The sequence below is a fragment of the Necator americanus genome, chromosome V (genome assembly GCF_031761385.1).
Source record: "Necator americanus strain Aroian chromosome V, whole genome shotgun sequence".
Taxonomy (NCBI): domain Eukaryota; kingdom Metazoa; phylum Nematoda; class Chromadorea; order Rhabditida; family Ancylostomatidae; genus Necator; species Necator americanus.
In genome coordinates, this window is record NC_087375.1 from 17,817,174 (window position 1) to 17,837,223 (window position 20,050).

General features: G+C 40.1%; 1 protein-coding gene across 1 annotated transcript; it reads right to left on the bottom strand.

Annotated features, from left to right (window-relative positions):
- Positions 1-718: 718 nt before the first annotated feature.
- On the bottom strand, positions 719-19,756 carry RB195_014273 (uncharacterized protein; the record flags this gene model as incomplete). The annotated part of the gene is made up of 4 exons (XM_064204457.1): positions 719-887; positions 1,088-1,205; positions 2,399-2,523; positions 19,635-19,756. 4 exons carry the CDS (start codon positions 19,754-19,756, stop codon positions 719-721), a joined length of 534 nt encoding a protein of 177 aa, XP_064060338.1.
- Positions 19,757-20,050: the final 294 nt, after the last annotated feature.

Here is a 20,050-nt window from a genome sequence, read left to right on the forward strand (position 1 = left end):
CAAAGAGGAGTGATACTTCATTAGATGTACTGGTTCGGCAAGTGAGCAGGAGAACGGAGGATTTGAGCAGTGCACCTTCGTTCCTTCTTATGACGATAAGATTGCTAACTCCGTCTCAGTTGAAAAATGCTGACGGAACAACATGAACAACATAGATCCGCGACGTTTTTTTTTAGAATTGTATTTCCTTGCGTTGCTTCCAGAATTTTCTTGTGCTTATAAATGCAAGGATTCTCTTGCCAGGATTCCTGCAGCTAGTGTTGGCCACAAACAACTCAATGTGTGATTTCTTCGAATGAACCCTTAAAGCTCATTTTTCAATAAATCTCTTGCTAACTTCTGAAGCTGAACCTAAGATTTAGTTTCGACATTTCTGAGTAAGTCTACCACAGACTCGTAATGCTCTGAGAAGCAGTTTGTGGTCCGGCTGTTTGTTAAGGTTGTCCTCGATGTGCTAAACATATTTCTAAAGACTCATAAAGAGCGAATTCATGTTGAGAGATGGGAATGACTAAGGATGCGGTAGTCGCATATTTCTCTCCTTCTTTGTTGGCGACAACAAATGTTCCTCTCCACCTTGTGCCTGAATCGTGCTTTAGCGCCAGAAGAAACGGTGGTCGAATTCACTGCGGAAGGATGATACTGTCGATAAGTCAAGTTGATACTATCTTCGGTTGATGTGGTCCATCTCCGCTCGAGTTTTACCATTGGGTGGTTCTCATTTCCACCGACAATGATCTTCCATCATCAGAAGAGAACATCCATAGAAGAGGCGTGTAGCAGATATCAGCTGACCAGGCGATTGCCATTTTCTTGGACCAATCAGAATCTTGCGGTCCTCTTCTAAGGCCGCTCCTAGTTTTGAAGTTGAAGTCTCCGAAAATGAACTTAAAATTTAGAATAAAAGTCAACAAGTTACAGGACTAGGTCATTTAGCTCAATAACTACTGTTCTGTCCTGCACATAATGTTTTCTGCCCTAATTAGGAGCAAGTTATAGTGATTTCTGGCATTGGTCTCGACTAAAAATGACTGTAAGTAATGGTGAGCTACATATCAGCAATGGAAAAATACCATGAATCTATTACCATTTTGTGGGATCGTCTGGTGGATCGTGGATATCTGGAGGAGGATTGAAACAACCTTCTTCTGCTTGAATTTCGTACACTCGTTTGGAATGTATGACGACGTTAGAATACGGAGAAGCTGAAAAACTACCCGCTTGGAAAACGCAAAGAAAAACAAAACCATTTCATTGGCATCACGAATAAGTGCACAAAATAAGGCGCAAATCGAGAATTCAGAGAATAAGCATTAAAGTGGACGTTATAGAATGCATAATTTAGCATTAAATGTAGTAATCTTGGGGTTTATTATATTGGTAATGGTTATCCCAGGAATGATAATAGTAATGAGAATAATAATAATAGTAATAATAATGTGCAGTTCTACGGATGGGCTGTTTTGAAACATAATAGTTGTGCAGACAACAAGTGGAAGGATATTTATGAATTCTTTCTGTGCATGTTCTCTTAACTCCAAGTGTAAAAAGAAGCAATAATTATTTCTTGTGCGCACTTTAAATGAACTGGGAACAGCAATGCAAACCTTACAGTACCCTTCAACAGTGTTGGCGAAACTTAATGCGTAAAGGATTCAGACATTAAAGGCATCACCCCACAAATCTGAGGTGGTACGGTTTTCAGGTGGATTATTGGTATACGGGATAGTAGATTATGGACAGGAGGGAGATTCCGTCCATTTCTTGCTAGTTGCCGTAAAAAACGGCCCGGAAGATTCAGCGCCGCACAAGACTGGCGCGCTCCAATCGAACCTTTTGTACAAAATGGTGCGCCAAAACGAATGAATCCGCATCTTCCGGGCCGTTTTTTACGGCAATTAGGAAGAAATGGACGGAATCACCCCCCTCTCCGTAGTCTCCCATCCTGTATACGAATACTCCACCTGAAATCTGCACCACCTCAGATTCGTGGGGTGATGCCTTTAACTAACTATTAGATAGAAACATCCGGTGGCTTAATTAACAGATTACGTTGCTAATCAATGCTTGTGGTAAACGACATTTAACGTAAAATAATTTTATAAAGTATACTTCAACGTGGCCTTTGCGTTTACTGCCCCACACTACATGTCAATCATTTCAATCATTTCCAGATGACTTTTGGCGTAGACGTTGTCAGTGAATGGGATGAATGCTATTTACTGGAAACTTACTGAAGATCCCCGGAAAAGAGCTGAGGCAATCATTTAACCAAAATGTTCTCTTTACTTATAAAAACAAAGAAAATATTTTGAGCAAGTAATTGTTCTATTGCGACAAAATAAAAGTTTGACGACGGGAATAAAATTATACTGTGCCAATTAATTGAGTTACTTACGATTATTTTGTTTCCTGCCGTCCGTACCAAGTGCTCTGTGCACAAACCTCAGCAGAAGATAGCATCCGAAGAAGGCAATTGCGATTGCGACCAACACCACACTTAGGATGATGACACCCGTCATGCTAAATGTGCGAATATCGTCGAAGGCAAGGAATTTCTGTTGGATGTCTCCTATCATAAGGATTCTGCAAAAAGACGAGAACACAGTGAATGAGGTAAAGAAGAATGGCCAGAGTAAGACAGTTTCCTTGCACACGAAGGTTGTGGTAACATGCGTTCCGAATCTCTGAGTGAGAGAAAAATAACTAATGAGAAATCAGATAAATACAAAACTGTGTTCGCCAAGAGGAATAAGCTCATATGAGAAGGTGAACTAAGAAAGTTGGACTTATTCTGCATTTTGCTGGTCACATGAGCTGTGGACTGACAAGTGTGTGACAATGATGGGAAAATTTGCCGTCCTTTTCAAATCGCCTCAGCACATTTCGATATAATTCATTGGAAGATAGTAATGACAATTTTGTTCCTGAGCACTCCTTTCATATCCATAAGTTTGGCTTTATGTTTTGACTGTTTTACAACCATGTGACTTGTCCTAGAAACGAGGACGAACAAGCGTGATTCTACAGAGATAAATGGGCAAGGAAGTGCTGTAGGCAGGGTTTCACAAATCCATGATGCGATCATGATTTATCGATTCTGTGCAGGACTCGAATGACACTCTTGCAGTGTAGATAAAAGCAAGGAATGATATCTCGAGAACAGTATCGATTAGGAAGGCATCAAATTTTCCATATTCTTTATAGGAGAGGAATTACGATATGATGAGAGAAGAAGAGTTCTTGAGTAAAGGATGTCTATGTCTGTATTTTAGTTAACATTAACTACGAATATAATAACCACTAGTTGGAAAGGAGGTAAAGTGCAACCGTGATACTCATAAAACGGAGCTATAGAAGGTAAATATCATCATAGACTGTAAAACTTTCGTAATGAGATTTCGTGACTAAGACGTGGTTGCCCTCGCGGACATGTAAGTGTGCTCACAATACGTATGAGGTGAGGAAATCAGACAACGAAAGTATCACCCAACTTAAGCATTAGGATAACGAGAATGTTCTTCCGAGGAGCGATCGCATCGCAAATTACATCGTGTTTTATAACGTATTGAATGGCAGAAAAAGAGGAGTATTTTTGACTTATATGTTTTTGTAATGGTTTTCTATTTCCAAAAAAGCAAGAATGCTTCACAGACTCAAAAGAAGATGGGTGCTGTGTGTAGAAAGGGTGCTGCTGCTGATGATTCCACCTGTAGTAGGTGGTTTAGAAAGTTTTGTGGGAACAATTGTAATCTCAGCGATGTATCACATCCTAGATGACCGACTGAGGCTAACGACAGGACAACATTGGCGCTAGGTGAAAGAAAAATCATAGAATGTGTCGAAAGATTGGAAGAGTTCTCCGAATCAATCAGTCAACAGCTTAAAGACGATTATTTCAACTTGGAGTCGTTAGCAAACCCGATCTTCCTCTGCCACGAGAGTAAACGGAGGGGAATTAGTAGACCGAAATTCTGCTCACGATTCTCTATGTGTATAACAATATTAAGCACAAAAGATTATGGTGTAGGCGCGGAGACGCTGACTAGGGCAAAAGTAGGCTTCCGAAGGTCCAGCCACGCATTTAATGGGACCGGAAGGGAATCGTTTAATATTAGCTGCAACCTGCAACCTGCAAATGAAACCATTACTTTGGGAAAATACCGTTCACAGTTAAGTGTATTAAAGCAAGCAATCGATAGAAGCGCCTGAATTAGCTAACACAAAGGAAGTTGTGTTTCAACCAAGATAATGCTACATCACACGAGTCTTTAACTACCCGATAAAAACTTTTAAAAGTTGGCTGTAATGGTCGGGTCCATCCTTCATATTCTCACGACCTTCTGACCTTAGATGGTAAAAACTTCACCTTGTTGGATGCCTCGAAAAGTCACATGGATCAGTTCCTTAGCCTGAAACCTTAGAGCTTTCATGATTATGGGACTGTGCGGCTACCGAAAAATGGAGAAAAGTCATTGAACAGAACTGCACGTACAGTATTGATCAGATTTAATTTGCAGTAAATAATTCCTTTCAGAACTGCTGCCACAAAACCGAGAAGTAATCCTACATCAACCAAAAACCGGATTTGCCTGCTTTCAGGGAGAAAGGCATAAATTTTGGTTTGAAAGGAATAATACAGCATGTACTAGTGATAGTAAAACCGGGGTAATCAAGAAATCACAAAATCTACTGTGCCGAGAGCTTCAAAAGTAGTAATAAATCGACTCGAGGAAAATATCCATGCTTAGCAACGTATTGTAAAAAACGTGGAAATTAATGAGAATCAAATTTTTTAAGGTTACCTACTTACTGCGTATTGTATTTTAACACGTATATGGATATTGTAGACACTATTACGGAAGCCATGCATGTTGAAATTAGCCTTACGTAGTGTTGTCGCTCCCATTTTCACCACATTGAATGACTCTCGAAAGACAGATGCAGGGTAATGGGACACTTGACAGAATAAACGTAAGATTGCTCCAGCCAACGTCTACTTACGCTTCTGAGGAAGGCGAAAAAGCCGAAACGTCAGGCTGATGAAGGTTCCACCTTTCCATCTTCCCATCAAAATTTCGTAGAAACACCAATAAAAAATCTATTTTGTATTCTGTGTGTATTTGTAGGGCATTATTCACTTTAAAGAATAACACTTGGAGGTAAATGTGTTAGCGTAAACAACACAGCTATGGCAAAAGTAGATGATTGAACGTTAATAAAATCACTGCGGTTACGGTCCATATGCTATTCAACATCTTTTTTTTCAAAAATAAAATCAGTGTAAAGGTCCGCCTTCTGGTGGATTATAACACCACTTTCAATCTTAAATTAGAAACAAGAGAAGACATGACCGACTGCAAAAGTGAAATTCGCTCCTATTCCTACTTCAAGTGAGTAATGGCAGACGAGGAGACAAAAAGAACAATTACTTTGTAATGAGATATGTGTCAAATCTCCTGTTAGCTCCGAAGAACTACTTACATTCCAGAGATTTAAGTTGCACAGTGAATCGCTGCCTCCCGACGTTGTTGATGTTATGGGAAATCTGACTACTTTGTATATATAACAGAACATGATGCCGTTATAAAAACGATTCCAGCGGTATTTTGCACCCCATCAACAGAAAGCTGCAGTTCACCTCTGCAAAGCAGCAGTTTCACTTTTCTGAAACTGTTGGTGACAAGAATTCATCGTGAGAAGTTCGTTGAACCGTACTAGACATTCCTGCATCAGATTCTAACGGCAAACGAGAACAGCTTCAAGGATTCTAAGGGGAAAGCGTTGTTATTGACTAGTGAAGGATTCAGTGCATTTCCTGGGTGGAAAACGGGTGCGTCTCACTGTGCTTGTCACTCTGCACTAAAAAGTAACGGCAATACATCAATGCGAGTCTGAGAATTGGTGTGAAGTTGAACTACGCTTTTATTTACGATGACTCACCACATCTACTCTTTTCTCCTTCTTTCATAGTCATGACTGGGAAAGATGACAACGACGAATGGAGTGGATTACGCACAAGGGAAAAGAACACCCAGGTGATATTAAAAAAGGAACAGAAGTCAATTGAGCATAAAGGAAGGAAAATAAAGTTTTTGTAATGTCGTAGATGGTTCACAAACAACATATTCATATATTTCTGACTGGAGAACTAATAGTTACTGGATGGATATGGTGGTGCGAGGTAAGGATTGAATGAGATGGAACAGAAAAAAAAGCTGAAGAAAAAAAAGCTGGAGCGGTCGCGGTGGAACGCAGGCGAAAAAAGGCAGATCTACCAGAAATACACACGACTTAAGGATTCTCCCACGCAAATTTTTTGCAGTGATCTCCTGTGGGTGAAGAAGGGAGAAGTAACTGTGAACATTAATCTCTCGCTTGAAATTGAGACAGGTGCTTCTACAATTGTGCCATGTCGAGATGTGCTTCATCGTATTTAATTGCAACGCCTGTGTAAGCTCTTGCGCCTGGTCTGCAGAAATCTGTAGAAGATCAACACGTGTAACTAACTTTTTTTCAATTCCCACTTCCCTTTGATATTCAATTTTTTTAATAAGAAAATTTTCAAGGCACAAGAATTCAATCCTTCTCATCGCGTGCGAGTCTAGAAGAGGATGATTAGAAAATTTTGTGCAATTTTTTCTTCATGTATGTAGTTTTTTTCAATTTAATTTTCTGTGTTGAAAACGAAGGTTCTCGTGTAGTGTCCAGTAGAATTTTGTACCTTTAGCGTGACTTATTGTTTAAGCGTAACACTTCACTCGTTACTGTAAAAATTCCAAAAAAAGCAAATCCCTATGTGTGGGTGCCTGCAACCTTTCTGGAAAAAGAAACAGAGTGTAAGAAAAGCAAGCAATTCCAGCTTTTCAAAAAAAGATGTTTCAAAACCATGTAAGAGAATAAATTCCTCGCTGCAACATTTCATCACTTCCAAAAAGCCGTCGACGTAAGAACTTTTTAAATACAGTGGAAAGACAAGGTTTTACGAGCTGGGAAGATTCATCGAATGCAGAAACGAGCGCCAACAAGGGCGATGAAACGACAATAACATGGAGAGCCCGGCAGGCACTTTATTGGTTTTGGGTATTTTCCAACGAACGAGGAAAAGCAAACGCAAATTGCTACTGAATCCATCACCACGCCCATTTCGCTATACGTAAACGTTAGTTTAAAAACTATTCTCAAGCTCACTGCATCATCGTTCAGATATGGCTTTGTGCGTAATATGCAGGTGATAACTAAAAGGCAAGATAACAAGGACAAATTAGCGACCAAGTAAGACAATACGGCTCTTCTAACAAAAACAAACTCTTCGAACAAAAGACATATTGGAAGGATTCTGACCGCCGCCGCATGAGGAGGGATAATTCATGGGAGAATTCAGCGAAGAAACATATATGCAGCGAAGCAGCAACTCCTAAAAATGTATGAAGTGGTCAATGAGCAGCTAGAAGCCGCATGCATAACAACGTATTAAGTCCGACCAGTTGACACATACGATACCTTTCAAAATCGGACAAAAAAGTCAGTTATAAGAAAAAAAGATGGTTTATGCGTTCAGAGCTGCATCTGCGTCCGTTTCCATCCAAAAGAGTCCACAATGTTTTTTTTTAATTCAAACAAACGTTGAGTACCAGAACCTGTAATACTGACCAATTCCGGAAATATTTTTGGAAGAGTCATTATGAATGGGCGCATTCAAGCGCTGCTCAGCGTGCCAATGGTTTTCTCATTCAATCCTGAATTGAACAAAAAAAAAGAATGCAATGAAATTTTTTTTCTGAATCTGACAATCGATAATTTTCAGCTCCTAAATAATTCATTTATAACACAATCTAAATAAGAGCTTCAAGAGAAGTTTGATGGAGGAAATTCAGTGGTGCGAAATGACATTTCGTGAAATGAATAGATGTTTTTAAAATTTCTAATTAATATGAAATTGTCGACTAAAAAGAAACACTAGAATCAAATAAATAACAATATCAAAATGAAATAAGCGGTAATAATGCGCCAACCCTAGCTAGACCCATTTTTTTGTCTAAGTCATTCATGTCCAACCCAAATTCTTGATCTCCGTCTCATTTTTCAAGCTGAAAAACGACCAGAGTTTCTCTTGCGACTGGATTACTTTCCGTAGATCACTCGACCAGAAGTTACCTACTTGTTATTCTCAGACTTTACGAACATTTCGCCTGTAATATGAACCTACACCTTTTTTATTTCAAATTTCCACGACCACTGCGTCATTGGACCAGATGAACGTCCTAGCGACCTCCGGTAGCACTCTGTGACACTTACAAAAAAATTCCAGAAAAAGGAGAGAGATAGTTGTGTTGGTTCTCTCGTGGGATATTCCACTGAGGAAAAGGAAGGCATCCAGGAAATAACTATCCGATTATAACGGATGGTTGAATATCTTCTATGTACGAGTTGTTTTCGCACAAAGAAGATGGTCGAGTATTTCGGTTTAGAGACACCAAAACATGAGGATAAGCAATGAAATGTAGTGGACGAAAAGCCAGTCCTTTGTTTTCGTTTCCACAAGAAAGTTGACTCTCCTGCTCTCCTTCATAAGCTGTTTTTGCAAACCCGCAGTAATATAAAAAGATTAATAAACAATCAAGCATCTCAAACATATTTCCATAAGGACTAAACACTTTGATCTTCGATGGAAATTGCTACAAAACGCGAAAGAGATCCTAAACAGCGTGAATAGATATATTAGTCGATGTTATAAATTGATCTTTCATTGAGGTCGACTTATTTTTGCGCTGCTTTGCAAATGACCTTTAGTCGCGTCGGGCTTTCATCGGCTTAGCAGACCGAGAGGGAGAGGGAAAGTCGTGTGATTTTGAGCTATTCTGTTGCCTTGCGCGTACATGAGAGTGCAACCCAGTCATTAGCAAAAATGCAATGTTTTTGTTTGTTTTTCACTTCTCATTTGGAGACATCATGGCCTAAATGATTTCATAATTACAGCCACTTTTTCGAATTTCAATAATGAATTATGAATGCTTATTTACAGTCGCCGGAGTCCAATACATCGTGACAGAAGACGATGTTCTAGTACAGTACATTCCGTCACGTTGAGCTTGGACAATGTTACGACGGTTCCGCAGCGTCACTCTCATGTCGCCTTTTAAATGTTCACGCATAGTAGAGTATTTGTTTCAACAACTGATAATCGCGAACAGAAAATAGCTATATTCTAATTACCTTTCACCTACATGTCAATTCTAACAAAGAGAGATTTCAGAAGAATATAAAAATATTGACAACTAACAAACGAAGTAAGGGCTACAAAGGACAGCAAAAAACTCCGTAGAACAAAGTTAGTCATTGTTCTAAGGAGTTTTTTGCCTTATCCAATACTTTGCTCTAATTTCTTTTTTTTTCTTTTCAAAGGTATTGCTGTACACAACAGTAATCTGTAGTCCTTTTTGCTGTTAGAGAACTTTGCTAAGCACTTGGCGACAATTTCAGTCAGAAAAAGGATAGTAAAAGAGAAATCTAGTAGGTTTCTGGTGAGATGCGACAGTAATGCTGCGCAACAAATGAATGCCGTTATGACGGATGCTGGAGGGGCTGTGCTCATCATGCACGGCTTGTTTTTACTTCTTGCTTTTATCCATCCCTCTCTCTGTGCACAGAGTAAAGATATGGATCGCTGCCTAATATTTTTATGTTGTAGATAAATCAGCAAACTACATGTGTTTATCCATAGTTTGATTCATTGATTTGAATAATGGTATATAAAACGCAGCCATAAACGAAAGAAATTTTAAAAAACCTATGGTTTCTGAGCCGAGTATGTATACATAAATATTAGGCGCAATGTAAATCTATTAGATTATATTGTAACTGGAAGCCACAAAACAATTGCAAAACAATAAATACAATGCACGATTCTTCTGGAAATTTTGTTTTGTGAAGTTAATAGTTTATCTGAAGCGGAAATAGATTAACGAAGCAAATTTTGCTCCACTGCAACGATGTAGACGATCATAGAGCAGACCGAACCAACTTAAAGGCATCACCCCACGAATCTGAGGTGGATCAGATTTCAGGTGGAGTATTCGTATACGAGATGGGAGACTACGGAGAGGGAGGTGATTCCGTCCATTTCTTGCTAATTGCCGTAAAAAACGGCCCGGAAGATGCGGCGCCGCACAAGACTAGCGCGCTCCAATCGAACCTCTTGTACAAAATGGTGCGCCAAAACGAATGAAGCCGTGTCTTCCGGGCCGTTTTTTACGGCAATTAGGAAGAAATGGACGGAATCACCCCCCTCTCCGTAGTCTCCCATCCCGTATACGAATACTCCACCTGAAATCTGCACCACCTCAGATTCGTGGGGTGATGCCTTTAACAATCCTGCACATCACAAACATCGCCTCTGCCCCTTCACTGATGGCTCTATAAGTGAAATTTTCTTGTTCATGTATGTTAGAAACAATGTTTATTTAGGGAATGCACAACCAGAGAACGCAAGCATGGAAACAGATGTATTAAATGAAAGTAAAAATGAGCGGTGGAGAATGGGAAAAAGTGGAATCAACAAGGCGATTATCAGCTCCCAAGACTCCTTAGTAGTTACCAAGGTAAAGCGACCAATTGATGCAATGGACAAGTTGCAGGAAAGAGGAACTTCGAAAAGTTTTTCTTCAAAACGTACTTTTCAAATCTTGAAAAGCACGAACGATAGAATAACTCAAAACATCGACTAATGTATCATCTGTTCATGTTATTTAAACTCGTTCTGGTATTGACACAATGAATGAAACTTTAAAGGAATATTTTCGGGATGACTGGGGATTTGTTATTCGTTCTTGTAGTGCCTACGGAAGTGAAAATGCAATTTTTGAAGCAAAGTTAGAGCAGAACCAGCCAAGCAGGACCACTCCCAAGATCTTGAAGGTTCATAAAAACTGCAAGTGTAGGAGAAAAATAAATATGGAACTAAATGTTTAGATATTAACGTAACATAGAAAATAGGTATGTTTCTCAGTAAAATGGACCCCAAGGAACTAAATTACCATGCCAAATTTTTAGTGATTCTTGGAAAGATGAAACGATTTTTATATTTCACTTCGTTAACGAAATATTACGAGATTGATATGATCCTTATTAGAGATAAGCGTTTTGTAAGCCCAGATCCTTTAAAACCTGAAAATTTGAGAGTAACAACGAAACCCTCAGTGTTGTGTTGCACGAAAAGGTTTTTCCTTGCCTTTTAAAAAATGTACCTCAAACTTAAGAGAGCATCATGCCATACAGATCTTCTGTAATATAAGACAGAGGTGTTGAGTGGGATGGTGAATAGTTGCAAAAACGCCTTACTGAGTGAAACTCAAGGCAGCAATTTGAAATAAACTGACAATTCTTGCGTGATAGAGAGCCATGCTTCGGCTTAATTCATTCATGGATTTTTTGCACGGATTCGAGAAATCCTCTGTAGTTTTGCAAATGACTACATCGGTTTCTCCTGCAGATTTTAACATTGGAGGATATAACTTGCAAAAATTTCTAGTCTTGAGTTCTCTCCTGTAACATATAAGCTTCGAGAGTCAAGTACTAAGGTTCGCGAGCATTATGACAAATCCAGAAAACTAAATGTACCGTTAGGAGCAGAGCGGCCAGCCAGTTTACAAAATGATGCAACTCTTCACATCTGTAAGAGTAAAGGAATGAAGGAACATGAACAGATCAGCGACAGAATCATATCGGAAACAACGTCATAAATCCTATCTATTAATGGGGAAAATTCCCCGCACTGCTGTCTTTGAGTTCTTTTCAGCGACCGGGACGCAATGGTCTTAGAAAGAAAATGCATGAAGTTTGTAGTATTATCCTGAGTGTTTGTTGCAAATGAAAGACATTTTCGGAAATGAGCCGTCGAAAACAAAATACATCGCGTGAATTGTATTGTCAAATAGTGGCAGCACAATTCACGCGATGGTAAGGAAATTAAGGGGATGAAGATTTCGCGAAGTCAGCAAAAAACATAACGCTTGCAAACGAAACAATACTGAAAGTCACCTGCAAGTTACAGTCTTAGGTCAATCATGCCCAAGCACAAAAATATCACTCAGCACTCATTCTCACATTTTCCTATCATTGTTGACTCATTGAAGCAGGGAAATCTGACAGAAATGAGGATAAGTCACCTGGTGGTGTTCACTTCAAATGTGCTATGACTCACACGCTATCTAGTAGAACTTTCAATTTGATTGATTTTCCGTCTTTCCACTGCCGATCTGCTACCATTAAACGAAAGTTCCACTGAGAAAACTGGAAAGATATGAGTGAAATATGTGAAAGTGGCTCAGAGGTTACTCGGGTTCGACGCTCCAGGGCTAGTAACTTTGCCTCACCCACAAGTTTATTTTAGAGTAAAAAAAACAAACTAATTGAACTCCAACAGCGCATACATTGGCGTGCTAATTGTTTCATGGAACGCTGATTAGCCTAGTAAATAAAAAAAAATAACAACAAAGTATCCGCTCATAGGAACTACTGACCAAAAATTAAATTGCAGCTCTAAAAGAAATAGCTTGCCTAAATGAATATAATCATCATTATTTATTGAACAGTTGAGAAATCAGGATTTGCGAATTTTGTCTCTGTATTTAACGGAACTACGTATTGTTATTCGTCAAGTCCTTCGCATTCCTTCGCAGTCCTTCATTCCATAAAGGCATAAATTTTCCAGTTCCAGAAAACCTATCAAGGTGCTGCTGTCAAGATTCAAACACGCAGTCACAGGTCAGTTGTTCAGATTAAAGATTGTGGCACCTGGTGCCGTATGCGTTACTTTGTTTCTACATTTATTTTCTTCTGATTCACATGTGAGGGATAGAACGTCAAAGATGCAATCTACCCTGAGAATCCCTGAAAAAATCGCTTGAGAACGTAGGATTTTATGTGGAAATCTTTCTACAAAAACGAGCACGCCAGCATCGTTTTCAGAGGTTCATGAAACTCAATTGGATTTCCAATGACTGACAAGCATATGAGAACAATCCTACGAAACACGCGAACTGCTCCGAGGATTCCGGTGGTTTGCGAAGCACCTGATCAGAGCACGACAAGAAGAAGGGGGACAAGAGAAGAGAGTAATTTATATTGAAATGAAGGAGAGCAGAACTCTCACAAATGCATAACATATTGGGGATTTTAACATATTGGAATAGCAGAACTTTATCATTTTTGCCTTCGTTTTTTGTCTACTGCAGTTTTGCATGTCATCAGTAATTACCTACCAGCAGTCATAAAAATTTTATGTGCTTTAGTAAGAGGCTCGAGATCATAGATAGGGAGGAGATGAACGCATCTGCTCTTTTAGGGTGAAATGAAAAAATTGAGGGATTCCGAAAGCTTTGAAACAGTATTTGTTTAGAATAGAATACAGGGTGGTGAAAAATTAAGTGCGCCATAAGAAAGGCTCAGATGTTATTTTTTTCTCAAAAGCATTTGAAATACGTGAATTCGTTCCTTTATTGAATAAATGGGACGACAGAGGTAGTTAAGTCACTGAATTTTTGTTTTTCGACAAATTAGTTGCTCTTCTATAAACCCCCAAACAGAAAGTCCGATGGATTTTGATCCGGGCTGTTCATTAGCTCCTATATATTCCACGCATTTAAGAATCATGAAGGCGACAGACGACTGGGAATAGGTGCAGTATGTAAAAGACGATGTTCTGTAGTCGATAATCAGAAACCATCAAAGACAAACCTATCTATTTTATCTGTCGATAAATTGGTGCCATATTTAGGGACCAATAATATTAATTGTAGATATACAATAGAAGCGTGATGTCTGACCTTACTTGAATATAGGGTTACTTTCTGCAACGTATCAATACTGTACATGGAGCAAGAGCAAAGAGCCGTGATCCGTCTCGGTGTTCATCGCAGGCAATGCTATAAAAATGCTCCTTTTTAAACCAAACCCGAATCTGTGACGCACAGAAGTTTACAAGGGTTGTGGTTAAGCGCCAAAATGAATGGAAAAGATTAGTGCAAAGCGCATGCGAGGAGTGAGAAGTGAGCTGGCTCTGTTTCTAAACCTCTACAGGATCTACGGGGTTACATGCGGGTCACATCCTAGGTGGTTTTAGCGAAGCGATTCTATCAGCTAGTCAAGCGATGTCATGGTTATCCGGCTACTGAGGTGAGCACTGTAACTATTTGGCCTCTTGTCTGTTGCTTTTAGAGTTATGGGTTGCTTTTAGAAGTATTCTCATACCGAAAAGTGATTTATTCAAACAAGCTATTTGAGAAGTTGCAAATGTTGGAAATGTTCCGTCATTTCGGGCTCTGACGAAGGCGAAGGCGCCGAATAAAGAAGAGTAGCCGTAATAATAACAAGTCAAATGCAAATGACAATCTGAATGATCAGCACCTCTATCCTTGGTCATTGCTCCTTTACATTTAGACAACGAAAAAAGTAGGAAAGAGCAAGAAGGTTATGTGGGTTACAACTCTTACGAAGGAGATTCAGGTGCAAAATCCGCTGCAGTCTCGATTTACTTTGGTATTTTCTTCGGAATGCAGATGATCAGGCTGAACATGGTTTTAAATAATTTGATGCAATGACACAACCGCTGACGTCATCTTTCATATGTCCGCTGTGGATGCACAACCTTGAGAACGAAGAATTCATTGAGGGGGATTGATATACGGTAAGTAGTAGTAAGTATGGAGTGGAAGTGCCAGAAATCTTCGGAAGACCAAGAAAACAAAAAAGAAGAGAAAAATCAGTCCTCAACTAAAGCTGCGTACATTTGCTGTCCTAGTGGGAAAAATACCAACTAATTTCGAACTTAATTTGTTTCTGTATTACAGTAACGAACATTGCCAAAAAGAGCAATATTAGCCCAGCTACAACAGCTTCTAGCAGCAGAGCGAAATGTAAACAATAGCTCGGAAGCTCGTTCTGAAGCATTACATGGACCATAATGCATTGCATTAAGGCAGAGGAGGATCACAGGCTCGGTTCCAAAACAAAAGGATGAAATATGGAAGTCTGCCTGAAAATACGACAGTACAACAACATTTTTATATTGATGACTTAAGCAGCCGCCCTAGCCATTGTGAATTCTTTGAAAGGAGAACGTCCGCCCGTAAGGCGACGATAGTTTACTGACAACTTTTTAGTTTTCGCGGCAAAGGTCTCTATAATATCAGATTAGAAGCAGTCAGTTTACATCAAATAAACTCAAAATAATTGTTTGACTGAGGAGGAAAGATTGGTTTATGGGGAATTACGTGTGTGAAAAAAGAGCCTTATGAGATATCACGTACATCCATCGACGTATAGAAGGGCGTATTACGACGAATAGGAGTTATTGTATGGTCGGGTCAAAGCGACATGAATCACGAGTGTAGTTCCGGTGCATTTGCGTACACGCTCGAAACGGCGTCGTGGAGGCAGCAGTTGGAATAGAGTTAGGACCATCGCAAACTGCAGCGATGGGTGCTGCTAGCAAGGGTTTCACTACGCTCCTAACAGCTATGCTCCACCTTCGAGAGAAGCAGCGTAAGCAATTGCGTACGTGCGTCATGTCGTTTTGACTCTACTATTTATAACTTCTGATTTTTCGGCTACAAGTTGTTTTAAATACAAAACATGCTATATTTACGAGTTTAATTGCTACCTGCCCATAGTTGCCTGTAATAAATGCAATCAGGCATTTTGTTGCAAGATCTGGGCACGTACAAGCTTCCATTCATGATTGAATTGAGGAAGTTACTTAAAAATTGCAAAGGCGTTGTGTCGCCCTGGACCGATCCACCGAAGATTATAATCCGATCCGACAAATGTCTCGGAGGAGATGAAACGCTTGACAACATGTTCTTGTTTCGGCTGAACTTCTGAACATTGCCGAGTGAAAAAGCTGAATAGACCCAGCAGCGATAGGACCTTCAGGCAAAAGGTCAATCAGGGGAAAATATAGTTACGTACGAACGCTTTGATTGTGGTGAGCTCTTCGTGCAGATCGGTCGCGTAGTATTATGTTCATGACTACAGATGATGTGAGCAAAAGTTTCTTCCTGTCGACTAAATCAATTCAAGTCATAGTTTTATTACGTTGGTGCGGAAGTCTTTCATTAAAATTTGTTCTTCGATCCAGAATTTAGAAGTTTTGAAGTCATTCTTAGCAGTTGAGTATAGTAGAATGTTCTAGAAGATTACAGCGGAGGGGCATATAAGGGCCCACGTTTCACTGTTATTCAATCATGACTCCAATAAACCAGAGTCGAATTCCAACCATCGTGTACTACGATTCTCTGTGAGGTCACAACGCATGCGACGCCACCGCTCATATCTGTGCTCCGTTCCAGAGAGATGTAGTCTCCCGCTGGACTGTCGATCGTTTGTTCCAGCAGTTCGAGCCAGAAAATATTTCGAAGGTAGGCCTCCCTTCTTCGCTAGAAGGAATGATTAAGCTTTGCTTGACGCAGAGACGAGCCAAACGACACGTGGGCTGCAGTCGACAGTTGGATGCGGACAATAGTCAGACGTTCTCAAGCTCTGACGTACAGAAACTGATGTCCGTTTAGGTTCCCCACGAATTTAATGCCTCAAACCTGGGGACAAGAGTAAGTAATTGTTAGCCATTGCTTTGCGCCCATACAGACAGGGCTTTCATTACGGGAGATGAAAGTTGGGTTTTATATGTCAGTCATACGCGGGAGAAAAGTTGGCTAATGCGCCGCGAACCACCTCTAAAAGTCGAGAGGAGATTAGCATGAAAAAATATCGGTGTGTTGTCGGTGGGATTCCAAGGGAATGCTGTACTATGAACTGCTCCAATGTGGGTTCACCGTGACCGCCCAGTCTATTTTTCTTAAATGCAGAAATTGGCAAACTGAGTTCGCGAGAAGCGTAAGAAAATGGGCCATGTTGCTCTACTTCACGATAATGCCCGATTTTACGCTGCCAAACGTACTCCCAAAAAAAATTTCCGAGTTGGTTTAATAGTTCTACAGCACCGTGCTTATTCTCCTGACTTGTCCCCATCTGACTCCCTTTTGTTTTGGGCACTGGAGCTGCATCTATGGAAACATTTGAGGATCACGAAGAGCTGAAAGCGAGAAAAAAAATACGTAAAGCGTTGGACATGCGTAATGGATCATGATGGTCATTATTTTGCTCATTGATATCTATAAACAAAAATTATGCGATATTTTTCAAAAAAAAGTGGAATTTAGACCAACGTAATATAAGTGCACTTTAGCATGGCAGAAAACGTGTGTTTTAGAATCGCAGAAAGACGGAAAGGTTGAGCTTGTAAGTGTTGAGTGTTGGGATTTTGTGCCGAATATTATACAGCACAACAGCGGTATCAACGTGGTTGTGTAGACACTCGCATGACGGCAAATATCATAGGATTTGACACATCAACTTCATAATTCTCTCAGGAGGTAAACAACGGAGACCAGTCTTCAGTGGAAGCGAATGCAATCACATTAAGACCGAGTCATTTGTCCAATTACTTTTGGCGTATTTGGCACTTATGCATTGAATATACGAAAAAATAAAAGCGAGAATTTCTGCTACTGAGCTCTGAGGAAAAAAGAGAGAGGAAAAGGAAAGAAGGAACAGGAATACAGTTTCTTGCAACAGTTCTCAAAAATACACATCTTTGTAAAGCCGCTACTATTTGCACATATTTGTGTACATTTTAAATTTCGCTTCTAAATGCTAATGGCCAAAAAATAAAATACAAGTGCTAAGATCTGTATTTTCAAGTTACTGAAACCGACTTCTTCGAAGTACTCGTCATAAATAACAACTTCGAATTTGACCCTTAAATTTTTAGCGCGTTACTCCTTACTAGCGTTATGTTCTCAGTCAGTGAAGCAAAAACGGAATAAAACAAAAAAACGAGATTTTTGATTTTCAAAAGTGCGACGCGGTTTCTGTTCTAAGAACAGACCATGCACTCGTCCGGGTGCTCCACCTGCAGACAAAAAAGCGAAGCTAGACGTTAAGATGCAGCCATTGTCACAAGTCACTGATTCGTGTCAAGAACGATAGGCGTTGTTCTCCCACATATAATACTCAACTAAATCATGCGTGAAGCATTATCTCACGGTGGGTTGGATTTTTACCTGCAGCCATGGAACTGAAATTGGAGTAACGTTTCGGTAAGTTGCAAGAAATGAATAGTACTCAGTGGAGACTTATTTCTTTCGCCTTTCATTGTGGAACTTTCCACGCTCTCAAAAGAATCGTTGATTTTGCTCCAAAGCATGAAAGCCCGCTTAGGTCCATCGTACTGTGACCCGAAAACATCACAGCAGCATTTCAAACTGAGGTGGCGGCAATTCAGGATATATCTTAGACTAGCGTATACTTTCCTGAAGAGTAGTTTCTTGTTCCTTACGCATGTGAGAGTATCTAGCAGCTGTTCTCACTTCAGAGTAGTTGATACGAGTCGAAACGTTGGTCGTTATAGATGTTGTAGTAGCTGTTCTTGATCTGCGCAAAGAGTTTTTAACAAAAATTCAGAGGCAGCGTACAACGAAAGGCTACGGAAAGCCCAGGACGAACGCGGAGTTCGAGTTGTAGAGAACGAAAATGAAGCGTGACTCCACTCGCATACCCCTAATCCTTGTAAAAACGACGTGGACGACGTTCCTTCCTACGAAGTCTGGTGCAACGCTCCATGCAAATGCACGCGCTGCGTTCACGAGAGAACGGTCGAAGATTGAAGAGGTCTTCTCACCGCTTTCATTCGAATGAAACCAAAAAATAGGATGCTGATGGGACCAGAGCGTACAAGGGTGCGCACCCTAACATACGTCGCGGGAATTAAAGCGTTTTCCATATGACGGCTAGGAGGAATTGAGCGAGACCGCGCTCGTCCCGTAATATGCAAGCCGAACCCTACGTTTCTTCTGGTGTTTCCGTACCACATTTCGATTTCAATATTATTTCATTTTTATTTTATTTCGTGATACGGTGTCTTTAATAGAAGGGAGGGGGAGTGAAGGAGAAAGCTAATCATGACTTCAATCATTTCCCACAAAGACTCGCACTGTCCCATATCTAACAACACTTTTCCATCATCACCCTTCGTTTTACTGTAGACCGCCAACGGATATTAGTTCGCTCCGAAAAATTAGAAGGGAAGCATTGGATTGAAGTCGACCAGGAACCCAGATAGAGTCAAATAGCGCAATGAATGGAAAAATGATTCTGAAGAGCTCTGCAATAGAAATGAACGAGAGTGAGAGCTCAGATCTGATAACAACGCTCCATAAATAATTGTCGTACTCGAATGAAACTTGTTGTTTCAATGAGCGTCAATACTGAGAGATTTGCACTTTTTCATCGAAGGACTTTATTGAGAAATGGACTGGTAGCCAGCTTGATGTCCAATTTCTGTTCCAACGATTTTTAGTAATAGTGAAGAAAGTTAGGAGAAGGAAGTTATAAGAATGAATAGAACAATCAGAGTAATGGCAGATTCCTGGAAAGGGAGGAGGAAAAGTGGTATTGGCGAGAGGAAAACTTCGATCGACTTCTTTCGAGTGGAGACCAACTAATGCTTTCTACTCAGGCATCTTTCATGTTTATGAATGGAAGCGAAGTGAACCAAGTAAGGAATGCGTACATACTTGCTGCCTAATTGCTTCGGCGGCTTCATCCAATGCCCCAGTACGTCCCTATCGTCCATAGTGTCGCCAAAGCCCACAATCATCTCACTCGCCGAGAGACCATCCGAGTCCATAATTGACATCTGGAAGAACGACAAATTGTTCTATGCATAGACGACCGGTATAGTAGGATTGTGATAATGATACATATATGATTTTTCATGCGACTTAAAACTGAGCACAAAAGAAATCAAGCGAGCTCGAGAAGAACCTCATCAACATGTGGGATTATCTTCATGCAAAACTATTTCCACACGATGAACAAAACATTAAGGTATAACAATAAGGTGTTCCAAAGAAATGGGTGATTACAATGTTGCCCTACTTTATCACAGAGCCTGCAATTTTTGTATTTGAAATACTCATGTCAAGCTATT